We start from the raw sequence: 18,474 nt of genomic DNA, 5'->3' as shown, positions 1-18,474 counted from the left end.
TGTCATTGCTAAGCAACACTCCTGACAAAGACATCAAGGGAAGCATCCATAATATAGAATAATACGGAAACATTCCAATAAGGCCATACTTTCAGTCAAAAATACATGTAATCTGAATATATGGTCGCTGATTATGCCAGTTGGTTAAAGGTAAAAGTACCAGGCTAGGATTTAAAACATTTTAATTAAAATGGCCATGTGTTGATGCTAAGCATAGATTGTAGAATAATGAATTTTAAAACAGGTTTAGTAAGTTTTAGAAGTTTTTGTAAGACTCTTGTTTATATGTGAGGAAACAAAATTATTTGGCAGCCTCAAAGCTGGTCTCGCAGAACCAGGACTAAAATTTAGGTGGACTTCACTCATGTTCTTAACTTAATTTTTCTCTAAATTTCAGTGCCTTTAAGTTATAGTAAGTATTATCAGAATTTCAAATCTTCAGATGCAAATTCTGCTTTATCCTACAGGTATAGAATTAGGTATTCTGTGTTTGTGTTAAGCACTTGCAGGGAATTTTATATTCAAGTTTGGTATGCTTGGACTATGAGCTAAAATGTGTCATGTCTTTAAAAGTTTCTCAGGTTTACAATAGAGTTAGGCAAGTAATTTGAAAAATAATTTTGAGTCCTTGAAGTGCAGTTCTGGACACTGGGAAAAAAATAATTTACTCCTGGATTTTTTAAAATATAGGTTAACAAGGCACTTGCTATATTGCAAACAAATGCCCATAGAGGAAACACGTAAGGTTGGTTTTAAGCTAGACAAGCTAAAATTCCTGGGTTCCGAGAAGAAATCCTGACAGGCCTTTAACAGAGCTTTGCTGGGGCTTCTATGGTTAAATATGTTATAACGTCACAGTGATCTATCATAATCACTGCTTTAAAAATAAAATTGTAGTATAGATTGTTACTGAGAAAAAATTGATAGTATTCTATGAATTATATTTTATCTGGTCCATAATCAAGAACATTCAATAACACAATGAATTTTTTATCAAAGTCAAACAATATGTTTTAAAAATCAGAAGATTCAAAATGATCACCCTGTCATTCTGAGAGTGTTATCTTGATTAGAGAGGTAATCATTTTGGGAGGGTATATCCCATTTATCATTAAAATTTATCCATGTGAACATCCCTTTTTGGAAACAAATACGTTTTCTTCTTTGATAAGATACAGTCTTGGATTTTATTTGGAAGTCTTTCTGTTTTTGCCACACCTGATAACTCTTTCCATTGGAATACCTCTGTCCTATCCTAGGTAGTGATAAAAGGGGGGAGCAAGGATGTGACTGGTCAACATTGTTTTGAAGGTAAGATGAAGCTCTTCAGAAATTCTGAAAAACAGAAATTTCAAAATCATGGAGAATGAGTAGGGTTTTCATTACCCAAAACAAATGTTGGTTTTTTTAAAATAAAGCCTAATTTGAACCATTTGGTGCAATCATGGTATGAATGAGTATGTTTCAGTCTGACTACAGATATAACAGTTGTTTCAGCTGGCCTTTTAGAAACATTAGCCTGAAATACTGGAAAAGCACAATCACATAAAAGAGCTTAGCATAAATAGGGAATGGTATAATTGTGTTTACTTCCACAACCAAACTGCTCCAGTGTATATTGTATATGCTCTCAGTCAATGCTCCACAAGAAATATGCATTTAAATGTAAATTTTCTAAAACAGATAAGCATTCCAAGTCCTTTTCCCACATAAATTTCAGGCGTTTCTCAGAAATTGTCACAACATTGCTTGAAAAATTTCCCTAAGTACTTCCCAGAATCTAATCATTTTCAATAATTGTTTTGTTTTACCATTTATTCATCTCCCATTCTTGCCTTCACACACATCACATACTCACCCACACGTACTTAGGAATGCCAAGTCATATAAATTAGAAGGATAAGTGTAATATAAGAAAAGTTGGCTCTGAAGTAAAGGAGAACACACAGACCAATTAAACACCTTGGGTAGAAGAGTTTAAAAAGTGACTTGACTTTAGGATGACACTTTAAAATGGAAATACTTCCTTCTTACCTACCAACTCAACTGAGATTTAAAACAGGTAACTACTGGGAGAATGGAAGAAAAGGTGTGTGAAAGCTTTATGACTTGCATTACTTTTCTTTGCCACAGATGGTCTCCCTCAAACTGCTGCTACTTTGAGCACTCACAGCCAGCCCTATCCAACTCATAAATGGTATCCATGAGTTCTCTGTTTGCCTCCCGTCAGTTAACTTGATGAAAGGTCTCCATTCACATCATCAGAGATTATGGTCTAAGCCAATCACTTGGTCCTGAGGTGACCCAGAAGTTAGATTCAAATATATATGATTCATATATATATATATATCTCCCAATTTCTGTGTAACATCCTGACATATGTCCACCTAACTCCAGCCCAGCACCAAGGCAGTGGAGGCAAACTAAGGAGGATTAACTGATTGCTGCTCATCAACTTCTTACAAAGTGTTTGTGGAGAGGTGTGTGCACATAATGCATGCCTGCCCCATATCTGTATTAACTATGTACAGAAGCAGTCTCCATATCTTTTTGATCACACACTCCATTAGTAAAAATATATGAGTTTACATTCCAATATATATGAAACTATCTCTAAATTAATAATGTTCTGTTAATCTATATATTAAAATATTAGCAAAGATTTGTCTTTTTAAGTAAACAAATACAATTAGAAATTTTGTTTTCTCCCTGTGTCACAATGGATTGTTGTATGCACACTACTGCTAGGAGAGAATGGGATCCTGTGTGTTTGTGTTCTGGTTGCAATAGAATGCCCGTGGTAAGAAGCTAATATGGACTATAAATATGCAGAGTTGTGGCTATTGAGTAATGAAGGTGAGAATTTTTTCAATTTGCATGATTCAATTTCTTTAAATTAACTTTTTAAGTTACACTTTACATAAAGTAAAATCCATCAGTTTTAAGTGTACAGTCTATAAAGTCGTTTTCTCATGCCCTTTTGTAGCCAGTCCTTTTCTCATTCTCAGCTCCTTGCAAACACTGATCTGTTTTCTGTTCCTATAGTTTTACCTTTCCCAGAATTTCATAATTGGAATTATAGAGTATGTAGTCTTTTGTGCCCAGCTTGATTCGTAGCACAATGCTAAGAATAATAATGCTAATGAGGTTCATCCATGATGTAGTGTGTATCAGTAGTTTATTTTTTACCATCTAGTAGCGTTCCATTGTATGGACATCCCACAATTTATTTACCTTTAAGATTTAAATCATGACTTTGCATTGCATTGTTTCCCTAATTTTTAACTCTATAACTACTGCATTTTACTTGATAGAGTGCCAAAATGGGTAGGCTTGAAATTTGGTAATTTCTGCACCTTCTGCCAACCAGTTCCTATTACCTTGATATTTGAAGAAGAATAGAAAATGTAAGTGGCAAGCAAGTCATGAAAATAATTGCCAATCAGATTCTGATAGAATATATTTTTAAGAAAGCACACTGCAAATCTGGAGATAAGAAATAAGAGTACATCTCATGAACGTCCGGTTTGATTCTAAAATAGTCCCCAATCCCTATAGCTCAGTGTCATTTAATTAAAAACCTACAGTTATATCAAAGGGGAAATACAGGTAGTTTATAGCTAATCATTTAATAATTTTCCTTTAAATTATGCCTTAAATTTGACTGACAAGTTTATGGAGTGAAATAGAAATTAAGTTAGTCCATACTTGTCTTTTACAGTTAAACTATTTGCTTACTTCCTCCTTTGAATACTGCTGGGACATTAGGCCCTAGAGGCGTGCTGTGTTGTGTTTTCTTCCTCATTTCCATCCATGGATTGGGAGGAAACATTGTTTTCTCTCTCTGCTGTGACATGGCAGTAGCTGGCCACAAACACCGTGGACTGGTGCTTATACTGATGATTCCATGGTCTTGAGGTCACCTGCCAATCTAATTATCCCAAATCATCTTCCATCCCTTTACATCTTTCCTTCCCTACTACACCTCTCCCCTAAATAAGGAAAACCAATCAACCTTACTTTATTTTGATTTTATAGCTCTAAGTCACTTGGGTGTTTTGATGTGAAGAAAGGGATCAGATAAACCATTTAAACCCTGAGTTTATCCTACTACAAAAAGATTTTTAAAAATCACTCTGCAGAGCCATATTTCTGCATGCCAGATTTCTTCTGAAAGATAGCCATCCACCCTGGTGATATAATAAAAGGAAAGGTTTTCATTTAAAATGCTTAGATAAAAATATTTTTAGAGTTTTATGTTTTTCTAAGCCCAATAAAACTGGTTTATAAGCCTGGATGATTTGGTGTTACTCATCTTTTAATTAAAGTAAAACCACAGGAAATCAATACTTAAAATAATACCTTCCTTTTCACTTACCAGGGCAAATCTTAATATTCTCATTTTGTAACTCAAATATCCCAGCTTAAAGGCTGAAGGTCACTGAACTCTGGCTTCAAATGGAAAAGCCTAAAGGAATTAACTCAACATCTACAAAATTGCATGGGAAGGGAAGAGGGTCCAGTTATACGCTCTAATGTTAACTCATCCATTCAAAAGTCCGTTGTCCCATGATAGGTCATTTGACAGTATCTTCATTTTGACCTCACACACTGAATTTTATTTTCTTATTTTTATGGTTTCTATTCACTCCAGTAAAGTTTATTTGACCATGACAAAGAAATTTAGACTGTAGATCTATGCTTCTCAAACTATCTGTGGGGAAGGACCAATCATCCCCCTAATCTATTTTGGGCCATGTAATAATACAGTAAAATAAATTACAAAGAAATACTATGCCTTTTGTTGTAGCAGTATCAAATTCTATATTTTGTTGTAGCAATAACAAATTCTATAAAAGTTCTCAAATGGTTACCCTCAATTACTTGCAGACTACTTAAAAAACAAAACAGAACAAACAACAACAACAAAAAAACAATGCCCTCAGCCTGACAGTGGTCCCTTTTGAGTAGCATATAGACCATTCATGAAAATTCTTGACTTGACGGAAGAGTTTTAGACCACTGTTTAAGAATCACTCCACCAGATCATGTTTGTTTCTGTCAGAAAGATCTTTCAGGTAAAAGAACCTTAGGACTCCCTTTTTACCCTTTTGATGGTTTCTAACTCCCTTTAACCATTATATGCTAGTATATGCTAAAACTGGTTGACATTTTTAGCATCTATCTTGGTGACTCGTTATGTTTGTCCCATTGTTCTGTTGGTGTGGTGTTTTACATTGTTTGGTTTTCTTGTGTTGGGCCAACCTTGCATATTGGGCATGGATCTTACTTGGTCGTGGTGTATAGTTCTTTTTAATGTACTGTTGGATTCAGCTTGCTGGTATATTCTTGAGGATTTTTGCATCTATATTCATAAGACATATTCTTAGGTTTTCTTTTCTTGTGGAGTCTTTGTCTGGCTTCAGTATGGGAGTAAGGTTTGCCTCGTAGAGTGAGTTAAGGACTGTTCTCTCTTCAATTTCTTGAAAGAATTTGTGCAGAATGGGAATTATATCTTCTTGGAGTCTTTGGTGAAATTTGCCTTTGAGGCCATTTTGTCCTGGGCTTCTCTTTGTTGGCAAGTTTACTGTTTCAGTTGCTTTACTAATAACTGATTTGTTGGGATCTTCTGTTTCTTCTAAGTCATTGTGGGTAGTTTGCATGTTTCTGGGAATTTTCATTTCATCTATTTTATCTAATTTATTGGCATACAGTTGTTTATAGTATCCACTAGAGTCTTTTATTTTTTATTTCAATGGGGTTGGTGGTGCTGTTCCCTTTTTCATTTCTGATTTTCATTATTTGTATCCTCTCCCTTTTTTTCTTTGTTAGTTTACCTAAATGTTTGTTGATTTTATTGATATTTTCAAAGAATCAACATTTTTTTTTGTTAGTAAAAAGTATTTATTTATTGGGAAATGGGGAAAGAACAGAGCTTGCTAAGAAATGGAAGAGAAGGGTGGAAATACACATTAAGATTTGATAAGGGATCTTCTAGGCAGAGAGAGTGGGTTTTGGATTTTGTGGTCACCTTTTAAGCTATTACTTATTCCTCCCCTTGCTAATGGTAAGGGGAGGGGCCCCAGATGTTATGGACTACCCCAGCAATGGTATGCACCAATGGTGTGGCCTGTTTGGAATATCCAGGATCCCCTCAATTCTGGGACCATAAGGTCAAGGTCAAGGTCTTGGCTGGTTCTCACTGCCATGTTGTCTGTTGGCCATGTTGTCTGTTGGCCAAGTTGTCTGCCAAGCCTACTGCCTTCCTCTCTTTCACTATAAACCTGCCTCAACTGCCCCCTCAGAGTTCATGCCCTTATTCCTAAGGGGACTCTGAGGGACATTGGTCATTCTTCTGTAGCTACTTCCTGTTGAAGAACCAACTTTTGATTTTATTGATTCTATCTTTTATTGTTTTCTGTTTCATTTATCTCTGTTTTCATGTTTAGTTCCTTTTTTTCCTGCTTGCTTTAGGTTTAGTTCCCTCTTTTTTCCCTAATTCTAGTTTTGAGATTAGGTCACTGATTTGAAATATTTTTTTCTTTTTCAATATAAGCATTTAGATTTAGAGTGTGAGGTTTATTTCCCTGTTAAATTCCTTGAGCCTGATAACTGCACTTAAGGTGATTAAATAAGTGAATATCCTTCCTAAGAAACGTATAAGGAAGCACTGTGTTTGAGGATTACATGTACAACCTGCTTTCAGATGTTCAGAAGATAGATAGATAGATAGATAGATAGATAGATAGATAGATAGATAGATAGATAGACAGACAGACAGACAGACAGACAGACAGACAGACAATATTATGATATAGCCAAAATGGAAAAATGGTACAATTTGTGAGTCTGGGTATGTGGGTACCTTGGGTGTGGGATTATGTTGGCTTTCTCTGTGTGGGGTTTGTGTTATTTCTGCAACTGTCCTGTAGATTTGAAATTATTCCAAAATAAAAAGTTAAAAAAAAAGTCAACTTTATGTTCCTTGCTGCAGTTTGACTGATTATATATGAATGGTGACTTCTTTGAAAAGAATGTCTGTGGCACCTCATATTGCCTGGATTTTGATGGTGCTCAGTTACATAGACTCCAGTTTGAATGAGTAATACCTGTCCTGTTCCCAAACACCTTTGCTGTACTTAAATTGAATATAAATTGCTGCTTCTGTTACCATAATAAATGAAGCCTCTCTTTCATGATTCAGGCTATCAGCAAAGTTCTAAATCCTGCTTACCTGGATCTCTTTCACCAGAAGTAAGTCCTTTAATGTAACAGTCTCCATTTTAGCAGAAATGACTTTTTAGGACTAAAAGAGGGTCTGAGAGGCAGTGGTTTTAGAAAATAACAGCCAGCATTGTGGCAGGCCCGGAGAAAAGAGAAACCATATGGGGCTGCTGTGTACCATTGGTAGAGGGAAGTCAGGAGGGTGATGAGACGTAGATGCCTCAGGTGGATTTGATCAGTTGCTATGGTTTCTAAGGCATGTTTTAATGCCAGAGGCTGCCAGCTGTGTGAGTACATTATCGACCTGCAGATTACGGGTGGGCTACCTGGGAAGAACCTTGGGAAGGTGTAACTGTATACTGCTCGGATTGAGGTGGAGGAGGGCTGCAGCGTGGACAGCAGTCCACAGTGAATGACCCGTGTGGGGGGCTAACAGCACTTTCAGTGTCCTCGCTACAGGGTGGCCACTGCCCCCTGAAGCCTGCATGCTGACCAGGCCAGGAGGGGAGGCCTTGGCCAGCTTTATTTGCAGCACGGCAAGAGCACTTCTGACATCTTAAAGGTTTTTCTGAAACTCAAAGCTTCATTGAAGTGTTATTTATTTATAGAGGTCTCTTTGGCAAGCCTGGTGTACCATCAAAGGATAGGAAGAGTGCGGGGCGGGCACCCCAATTCCCTTTACCCCTGAGCTGTTCTTTTAGCTCGCCTTGAAGGACCTGAGGCCTAAGTGATTTATTTATTGAGAAAGTAAAAGAGAGAAACTGACTGACTGACTGAGAGCCATGAGTGGATGGAAGAGGCAAACCTCCCCAGGCAAACACTGCAGGGCCCCAGCTGGGTGTGAGATGGAAAAGGTGGGGAGGGGGGCTTCACCGACATGTGGACAAGAGGGGTGGGTGACAGGCTTTCCCAGCCCAGATGGCAGGGGCCCTTCCTGTGGTATTTGAAGAGCTCCACTGCAGCCCCCAATCTCTACATTGATTTGCCTTCCTAACAACTCTGTTCCCTCCTGCTTCGGTTTTAATAATAAATATTTTGATGGTGAAAAGAAAATCTAGGGAGTGGATTTAATGCTGAAAGAAAGGTGGTGTGGAAAGTAGCAGGACAGTGCTGTGTAGACCAGGTTCGTTCAGGAGAAGCCCTGCTCCTTGCTGTCACACTCAACAACCCACCTCAGAAGTGGTATCACGAGGTGATTGTCACTGTAGTGCCATTGAGACACACAGTGAACCTGGAGTCAGCATATCTGAGTTAAAGTCCTGGACCCCAGTTAGCCTCTTGGCGACCTTAAAAAGCCATCTTGGCTTTCTTCGCCTCTGGTTTTTCATCTGTGAAACATTTGCTGAGCTCTGGAAGCTATTATGAGTTTCGAATGAGATAATCTATATAAAATCACCATTTATCTTTGTATTTACATACAACAACAACACTTGACCCACAGTCCCTATTCTGAAAGAGAATATAAGGAGACCTATTGCGATTAGTGATAATTTTTTTAAATGGCCATTGCAGGATTCTGGGATTATCATTAGATGTGTGACAGTATTTGATCTGAAGGCTGGTTTTATCTATGGGATGGGGTGGGGGTGGAGGTGGGAATCTGTATCTGATTATGTAGAGATGGACAGCCAGATGCTCACACCCACACATATACTTTATTTTTATTTATTTATTTATTTCTCACACATATACTTTATTGAAATGATAGAATGTAGGAATGAGTCTTAGGAAGAATAGCACATAACCGTTAGCATGTTTGTTAAAGTAATTTACATATATGACAAGCATCCCCTTATAATCAAACTAGCTGTGGTGTGTTAGACCATCTATGATTGTGTTCTATAGATGATCATATCCAGAGGCTGAGGAGTGTTGTCCCCAAAACAGAGAGAATTTTTCTTTGCAAAAATAGTACAGCTTCCTCATATCCCTAACATAATTCCCCTATTATAACATCTTACATAACCATGGTATAAGTGTTAAAACCAGAAATTAGGATTGATACAAAACAGTGAACTAATCTTCAGGTTTTATTCAGGTTTCACCAGTTTTCCTTTCCTTTTCCTTGTCCAGGATATCTCACATTATATTTGTTTGTCATGTTTTTTTCAGTCTCCTCCAGTCTTGGTGTTTTTAAAAAAAATCTTTCCTGATCTTTATACTTTAAAAAGTACTGGCCACTATTTTCTAGAATGCCCCTCAATTTTGGTTTGTCTGGTGTTTTCTTATGATTGGATTGAGGTTATGTGTTTTCTGTGAGAATACCACAAAAGTGGTGGCATGCCCTTCCCAGTGTATCATTTCAGGAGGTATATGATGTCTACATGACTTATTACTGGTGATGTGGACTTTGATCACTTGGCTATGGTGGTGTCTATAAAGTTATAGTTTTCCTTCTGTAAGTAATAAGAATTGAGTCCTTATTAAAAGAAAGTTTTATGCTTTCCTAAACTGATGATCAGGTTGGTGCAAGTGTCATTCACAAAAGGCCGCAAAGTATCCTGTCCGGGTGGGAAGAAAGGGTGCCCCAGAAAATGATGGAGTCATTATTTTAAGTGTTTGAATAGATTTCTCTCAATCCATGCTGAAATGGATTGCCTGACATTACATGTAGGATTTCTAAGTCCTACCTCCAGGCAAATCTCATAGTTACTAGCAAAAATGAAAGTGTGAAATGCTTTTTAATGTATATTTAACAACACATAGTCTGGTGATTACTGATGTGTATTCTCTGTGGACCTCCCTTTGCTACCAAAGGAGGATGTTAAGAGACAACATTTTTACACATTTATTCTATCTAAATCCACCACATGTTTACTTTCTAAATATCTTTAGCTGTAATTTGTAACGAGATCATAAAAAAGTCAAATTCTTTAAATCGAACTTTGAGTCAGGATTGTGCTCAGTTTTCAGGAAAAGTACAATTACCTTTATTGAATAATTTTCCCCCCTTATTGTACCATGTAAAATTGCTTACTATTAAATGATATTAAATTATAGCCATTAATAAAAGAAAAAACTATAGCTTAGTAATTGGGGTGTGAGAGATAATGCTACTTTCTTTATTCATCCTTTCAATTTAGAAATTCACATAGCTCCTATTTAAAGGAATCTTCATCATTGAATCCAGTGTCATGTCTGCTTGCATTGAAGAAGTAAATTTCACAAAACGTACTTAATTCCTTCCTATGGTGTCACTATTAAATAAGAATTAAACTACGATTTTTTTTGCATTTATAGTGAGTTTCACAGCAAGAGTTCACATCTTATACTAATATATGCTAAATAGTTGCATAGTATATAGATCAGTGTTAAAATAGCAGTGTTAAAGGCATTTTAGATCACAGAGCCCCAGTGGTCTACATTTTGTTTGCTTTGACATTATTAAACTCAATCTGTTTCTCTAACTGTGACTCTAATTACTACATTTGCATGGCAGAAAAGTTTGCTATGTGGATTGACTTTTATTAACAGTACTTGCATGTTGTTTTCTACTCTCGCTCTCTGTGTTTCATGAGAGACAGAGTACCTTCAGTTGCGTTGAATAATTATGCACAATCAATAAGTTTTTGTGTTTGTCTTTGTTGTTTCTTTGATGTGGCCTCTAGGATGCTGCTGGCAAGGTGCTGGACCGCTGGGCCATCATGTCTAGAGAAGAGGAAATTATCACCCTTCAGCAGTTTCTGCGGTTTGGAGAAACCAAGTCCATTGTGGAGCTGATGGCAATTCAAGAGAAAGAAGGGCAGGCTGTGGCTGTACCATCTTCAAAGACAGACTCAGATATAAGGACTTTCATTGAGAGCAATAATCGCACGAGGAGTCCCAGCCTCCTTGCTCACCTAGAGAACAGCAACCCTTCCAGCATTCATCACTTTGAAAACATCCCAAACAGCCTTGCATTTCTGCTTCCATTCCAGTACATAAACCCAGTCTCAGCCCCACTGCTAGGGTTGCCTCCAAATGGGTTACTGTTAGAGCAACCAGGACTGAGGCTGCGAGAACCAAGCCTTTCAACCCAGAATGAATATAATGAGAGCAGTGAATCCGAAGTATCTCCCACACCTTATAAAAATGAACAAACACCCAATAGAAACGCCCTGACCAGCATTACTAATGTGGAGCCCAAAACCGAGCCAGCCTGTGTGTCCCCCAGTCAGAATTCTGCCCCAATCAGTGATCTAACCAAAACCGAACATCCAAAAAGTTCATTCCGGATTCACCGAATGAGAAGGATGGGGTCAGCCTCGAGGAAAGGAAGAGTGTTCTGTAATGCGTGTGGGAAGACATTCTATGACAAAGGTACTCTCAAAATTCATTATAATGCTGTTCACCTGAAAATCAAACATCGATGCACCATCGAAGGTTGCAACATGGTCTTTAGCTCCCTCCGAAGCCGTAATCGCCATAGTGCAAACCCCAACCCTCGCCTTCATATGCCTATGCTAAGGAATAACCGAGACAAAGATTTAATTCGGGCCACATCAGGAGCTGCCACTCCTGTTATAGCAAGTACAAAATCAAATCTCACACTCACAAGCCCCGGTCGGCCCCCAATGGGTTTTACCACTCCCCCACTAGACCCCGTCTTACAGAACCCTCTCCCTAGCCAGTTGGTGTTTTCTGGGCTAAAGACTGTCCAACCAGTCCCTCCATTTTATAGAAGTTTACTCACTCCAGGGGAAATGGTGAGTCCTCCAACCTCCCTCCCAACAAGTCCCATCATTCCAACCAGTGGTACCATAGAGCAGCATCCCCCACCACCCTCTGAGCCAGTAGTGCCAGCAGTGATGATGGCGACCCACGAGCCCAGTGCTGACCTGGCACCCAAGAAGAAGCCCAGGAAGTCGAGCATGCCTGTCAAGATTGAGAAGGAAATCATTGATACTGCTGATGAGTTTGATGATGAAGATGATGACCCCAATGATGGCGTAGCCGTGGTCAACGACATGAGCCATGACAATCATTGCCACTCCCAAGAGGAAATGAGTCCAGGTATGTCTGTGAAAGACTTTTCTAAGCATAATAGGACCCGGTGCATTTCAAGGACTGAAATAAGAAGGGCAGACAGCCTGACTTCTGAGGACCAAGAACCTGAGCGGGACTACGAAAATGAGTCTGAGTCTTCAGAGCCCAAACTGGGTGATGAATCCATGGAAGGGGATGAGCACATTCACAGTGAAATGAGTGAAAAAGTCCTGATGAACAGCGAGAGGCCAGGTGAGAACCACAGCGAGCCCTCTCATCAGGATGTCATCAAGGTGAAGGAAGAATTTGCAGATCCCACCTATGACATGTTTTACATGAGCCAGTATGGACTGTACAATGGCGGGGGGGCCAGCATGGCTGCCCTGCATGAAAGTTTTGCATCGTCTCTGAATTACGGCAGTCCCCAAAAGTTCTCCCCAGAAGGTGACCTATGTTCTAGCCCAGACCCCAAAATCTGTTATGTGTGCAAGAAGAGTTTCAAAAGCTCCTACAGTGTGAAGCTTCACTACAGGAATGTTCACTTAAAAGAGATGCATGTCTGCACGGTGGCTGGCTGCAACGCTGCCTTCCCCTCTCGCCGAAGCAGAGACAGGTCAGTAAATCTCCATTGGCTGCTCCTGCTGGGGGTGGAGGGTGCCATTTTCAGTCCAGTTGGACTTGACATTAAAAAAATCCAACTTAGATATTTTTGATGCACTATAAAAATTGTCCACAGTGACTTTGTGATAACTAAGCTGCCATGCTCATGAAGGATTGTTGCAGTTGGTGCTTGTTATGATGAAGCATGCAGAATCATATGCCTTCTTACCCAGTCATGCACGCCCTTGTTCTCTGTGCATTGTGTATGTGTGTGTGCATTTCCATGCATCTAGGTGTGAATATGTTAACTATGTATACAGTTCCCTGCTTCCCCATGAACCTTCACTTAGAAGCCGCAGCTTCTGTTATATATATTTCTGCTTTGCCGTGTGGCTTTTTAATTAAATCAATATATTATCTTCATACACACATATTTATCCAATATAGAAACAGAAATTTACGGATGGAAAGAACCATAGGTCCAGGACATCGAGACAGCCTGCATCTCCGTAGGTATAACCAGAAATGTTATCATTCCTTACATGAGTATTCAGTGTGTCCTTGAATTCTTTAAGAGTGTTGAAAACAGAAGAAAATGAGACCAAAGTAATTCTTAATGTGGGGAAATGGTGCGGTGGTGTGGGTTTCTTTTGCTTTAACTTCACAATATATTTGAGTACATCTCTAAAATATAGCCTACCATGGGAATTATGCACAGAAGGAGAGGCATGCATATACTTTTAGGGTCAGTTAGAATATATTATGTCCAGCCTTCAGATGACATCACACTCTGGCTATGTAGCTGCAGCTCTGAAACAGTTGGACTTAAACAGAAGCAGCTGGTCCTAAACGTACAATGTTCTTTTTTAATCCTAAAGAAAGTGTAATATAAATGGAATGTGTCAAGGTGGTCAGAGGTAGGGTAACACAGTTTTCCTACACTTGTGGAATAAGCTTATAAGCGGATCATTTACATACTACACGAGCACAACTAGGGTCACATACCAGTTAGCTCTTCCTATTATATCAGATGTGGTTTCCTTAGTTCTATATTGTTTTAAAAATGATTTTAGAGATAATTTTACTACATGATAAAAATCAATATGTGTAGAAGAAATTAAATGAAAGTAAGAAGTTTTCAGACAGCCACCACCCAATTTCTAGTACTTATTAATGGGGTAGCATTTTTTGACAAAGTAATATATAGTAAAATTACCACTGAGTAGTGACCTGTCTGTAGAATCTGTTTTATCTTCATATTTGAGAGAGCAACACTTCTTTTAAAAATATATATATCTTCCTTTCTACTGAAATAAAAGTGGCCCAATCTATGAAAAGCAAAATCTCTAAATCGCTTTCTTCATACAACTCAAACCATGCTTTGAAAAGAAATCTGTCTTCTTAATTTTCCCACCCCCATTTCCATTTACCTTGTTCTGTAAAAATGGTTTCTGGTCACAAAGTTCTTTACAGTTCCAACTCATGGCTGCATTACTAGTACCAGAATAAGTCAAATAAGATAGCTTTACTTTGAATAATAAAACACAACACTGTACTTACCCCCACCCCCAAGTTTGTAAATAACATTCATTCTTTTAAATTTGAAATAGTTCACTATTGATAATGAGGTTAATGTGTTGGATTTTTTAAAACAAAAATGAAAGACTCATGAAAACCTGCATAAAATATTTATGAAAATGGAGTGTTTGAAGACAAGCCAAAATTTAAGCTGATTTGCATGAATTCCTGTCACAGTTTTAGTTGGTTTGCTGAAAATATTGCAAGTCACATCACTGAAATAAATGGCTCCTGGACCAAAAGGTGACATACCCAAAGCTTGGTGCTTCATGTCAAACCACTACACATCACAAGTGCTTGCGATTTTATGTCCTCCAGCCTTAAGGAGATACTGTTGAGGAGGTGGTTTTCTGAGGGAAGAAAAAATCTATTGATAGTGAGAGAATAATTTGGGAACAAGGCAGTTCGCTAGCCATATAACTGAGATCAGGATCTAGGATAACTGATATCTTCTCAGCAGGAATAGTACAGAGATTCTCCCGTGTTCGGTCACATGGAAGGCAGTAAACTTCAGAAGGCAAGTGGATACATTTCATGTGTGGGTGAAACACCACATCACACCTAATCTTTTTAAATTTTGGAATTTTGTCACATAGTGCTAAATGAAAGAAAACAAATTGAAAAAGAAATTATAGAATGAAATTTTTTTATTCTCATTTGTAATTTTACCTTTTGAAAAGACAAATTCAAAAATGTATCTCTTCATTGTTCAAATATTTTGTTCTGAGTTTAAAATTGAATGAAAACTACAATACTGGAGTATGACCATTTGTAAATATATTTTCTTTCTTAAGAAGTAACATTTTCATCCTTGTTGACTCTCCAGCTTGAGTTTAACTACCACCAAACAATCAGAAACAGTGATGCCTTTGGGATAGCAGCCTCTTCCTGCATTTCAGCAGAGTGGACTCTGAAACATAATTGTACTCCTTTTTCAGCCTTTTATCATCATTTTATCAACTGACGTAGACCTGTAATTGAATCTCCTCCTTATTCACAAAGCCTCTTGGGTCACATTTCTGATTTACTCCTTAAGACTTACCTTATCCTTCTCGCTTCAGTTTTACTTTGTCATGAGAACCCCAGGAAGTATGTGTTCCTGCTTCCCTCGCCCCCCCAACTTTGATTCACTATGAAGCTAAGACAGATTTTCTTATCTGTGTCTGAGCCAGCAGTCCTTCCCAAATAGAAACCCTCCTTTGTCTTTAATCCTGCTGTCCTCAGGCCCATTTCTTCTCCCTGGAGTCTTGGTTCATCCATCCTTGACTCCACAGTATCTTCCTTGTGCAAATAAAGCATTAGGGGAGATTTTGATTGGGGGTTCAAGTGCACAAGGCTACACGGTTTCTGGGATGCTCGTGATAGAATAGAATAACCCTCTTCCTTTCTTTTATAAAAGCAGCCTTCTTGTCTTTATGTTTAAAACTGTGTGTGGAAGAGATGCCTAGGTCTTCTTGGATCCTTCCAAGATAGTTATATGTGAGGAGTTTGTACTTTTGGTCTCCAGATAGGCACGTTGGTAAGTTAGAAGTAGAATCATGTTAAATACTGTGGTTTAGATTTGGCAGATTAAGCAAAGATTCCTAGGTCTTTCTGTATGATATTTATAGATTATTTAAAACAAGGGTTTTTTGTGTTTTTTATTTGAAGATTTATTTTTTATTTATTTCTTGTATCCACCCCCCTCCTTGTCTGCTTTCTGTATCCATTCACTATGTGTGTTCTTCTATGTCCACTTGGATTCTTGTCAGCTGCACCAGGAATCTGTGTCTCTTTTTGTTGTGTCATCTTGCTGCATCATGTGTGCGGTGCCACACCTAGGCAGGCTGTGCTTTTGTCACATGGGGCAGCTCTCCTTGCAGGGTGCAGTCCCTGCGCGTGGGGCTCCCCTATGCGGGGGACACCCTGCGTGGCACGGCACTCCTTGCGGACATCAGCACTGCACATGGGCCAGCTCACCACACGGGCCAGGAGGGCCCTAGGTTTGAACCTTGGACCTCCCATGTGGTATAGGTGGACGCTCTATCAGTTGAGCCAAATCCATTTCCCAAGATGAGGTTTTGAAGACTCAATAAAAGGTAGGATGTTCTTTGTCTAAGGTCACAAAAAGGATGGAAAGAGGGTGTGGGGCACATGCAAGCTTTATTAGGGCTAAGGATTCTAAGCACAGTGTCTAAAGTATCCTGTATAGTTTTCACTCAGTGTGCTTTTAGTAAATTCAGAAGGAGGATCATTGTACATTAATGACAAGGAGCAAACTAACATACATAAAGTCCAGTTAGCATTGGTCACTGCATAATTGCTAGAATAATTTTTTGTCTGAGTTACGGAAGTGAAATATTAATAGAAATTATTTTCTCTATAAAGAACTATGGTGCTATAAGGTGATTGCTAAAGTGTTCTAGTGTACACTGATAATATGTACTGTTAGACTTGAAAGACTTGAAAGACTTTTTCTGACTACCATTCCTTCCTTCCTTTTTTATCTCCTGATTTTTCTGCCACTGAGATGGTTGTCTCAGGAAACAGGAGGTTGCCTGGGTCACCTATGACATCTGCTCTAGCCCTCCATTTTTAAAATACTTGTGAAATACTCCCTGGGAAGAAGAAATTTAAAACAACTGGCCTGGAACCTACAGCCTTTATAAAGGCAATTTTCTTATAGACAGCATCATAGAATCAGCTGGTTTGGTTTACCTTTGGTCTGACTTGGATTTTTGAATCCCAGGAGCGCTAAGTAGCCACGGATGACTTTATTTAACAGAGGCCATTTAAATTACATTTGATTTTTATTTGGGGAAAAAAGTAACTAAATATAAATATCCTTTTGTTCGCTTCCCTAACATTCCTTATCCTTTAGTAATATGTTAAAATCTATGTCTGTTTTAGTAATTTGCAGTGTTACAACTCCAACTAAAATGAAGACATGGTATTCAGAAATTAGATGATCTGCATAGTTCCTTTTTGTGTTTCATTCTAAATGAGTTTCACTTTCTTTGTTCCCCTCTTCTGCTGAGAATAGAGGCCACTAATTGCCATGGTTTGTCTTAAATTTTATCAGCAAGGTAAGCACATGTGTTTGATCATTGAAGGTAATTCAACCTTGTGAATAAATTTAAAAATAAAATAATATTTGCTTAGGGTGATATATAAATAAATATGAGGCAACCATTGGTGCCAAGTGTGAACTTTCTTTTTGATTGCTTGTTAAATCAGTCCAGATTTAAACATGTAAACTTCTTGATTTGTATGGAGTAAGACATCTGTATTTGGTTTATTAAAACCTGCTGATGTCTCCAGAACTAAATTTGTTCCCATATAGGCCTCTGGGTAGCTGTTGCTAAAATACAGAGATATATAGTTTTGCTTGTTTGATTACCTGACTTCCAGCCCTGTACAGGTGCACTGGAATAAATTAGCATGAGCTACCTCTGATGAGCCACTGCATACATTAACAACAGAGGTGAAGATGTGAAAACATGCTACCTACCTCCTGTTATCACCTTTTCACCATAGCAACATCCATTTTTTCCATCATTCTCTATGTTTGGAAACTTATAGAGAACTTTTTTAGAGAGAGCTTTTCAATAATTACACATGATTTCACCAGACAATAGCTCTAAGAAATGAGCCACTTAGCACCAGCTCAATAGATAACTATTAGTATATTTGCCCTAATATAATTAGCTGTCAAATGCAGTGTTAATACTCTCCAAGTACAAGAAGAGAACATTTAAGGCATTATCTGTTTTATTTCCTGTATTTTTGCCAATTAAACCACAACTCACAGTTTTCCAAAATTATTTTATAATGTGAAGTTATGCAAGTCCTCTGACTTTTTAAACACTAAGGAAGAGGTTTTTCCCCTACTATTTTGTTTGGTTTCAGAAGAGAACCAGCAGGTCAATAGGCCTTTTGCACTTAACGCCATTACTTTCCATCAAAAGCAAACAAAATAAATCCCCCTTCTGAGTAATCACTAATTGTGCCCTCCTCAAGCAAAACTTTGGTAGTAAGATAAACTTCAGTGTCACTCCTGTCCCTGGGGTTCTTTTTATATATTGGAAGAAGAGCAATGAGCAAAACAGTCTCCTTGTATCATGGGGA

At 38.2% G+C, this 18,474-nt stretch overlaps 1 protein-coding gene across 11 annotated transcripts in view; it reads left to right on the top strand.

Annotated features, from left to right (window-relative positions):
• Window positions 1-18,474, top strand: part of BNC2 (basonuclin zinc finger protein 2) — a 454,270-nt gene that overhangs the window by 415,252 nt on the left and 20,544 nt on the right. For 5 of the 11 annotated variants that reach the window (XM_058301895.1, XM_058301892.1, XM_071216749.1 and 2 more), the window contains one exon: window positions 10,833-12,802. In XM_058301895.1, coding sequence (XP_058157878.1) covers window positions 10,833-12,802 — 1,970 coding nt within the window. Of the gene's footprint in view, window positions 1-10,832; window positions 12,803-13,236; window positions 13,303-18,474 lie in introns of all 11 variants that reach the window. The other 6 variants (XM_058301894.1, XM_004465459.4, XM_071216747.1 and 3 more) reach the window with 2 other exon arrangements.

The sequence above is a fragment of the Dasypus novemcinctus genome, chromosome 8, assembly GCF_030445035.2.
Source record: "Dasypus novemcinctus isolate mDasNov1 chromosome 8, mDasNov1.1.hap2, whole genome shotgun sequence".
In the NCBI taxonomy this organism is placed as follows: domain Eukaryota; kingdom Metazoa; phylum Chordata; class Mammalia; order Cingulata; family Dasypodidae; genus Dasypus; species Dasypus novemcinctus.
The sequence above is the reverse complement of the archived record's forward strand: the minus strand, read 5'-3'. Positions and strand labels throughout refer to the sequence as shown.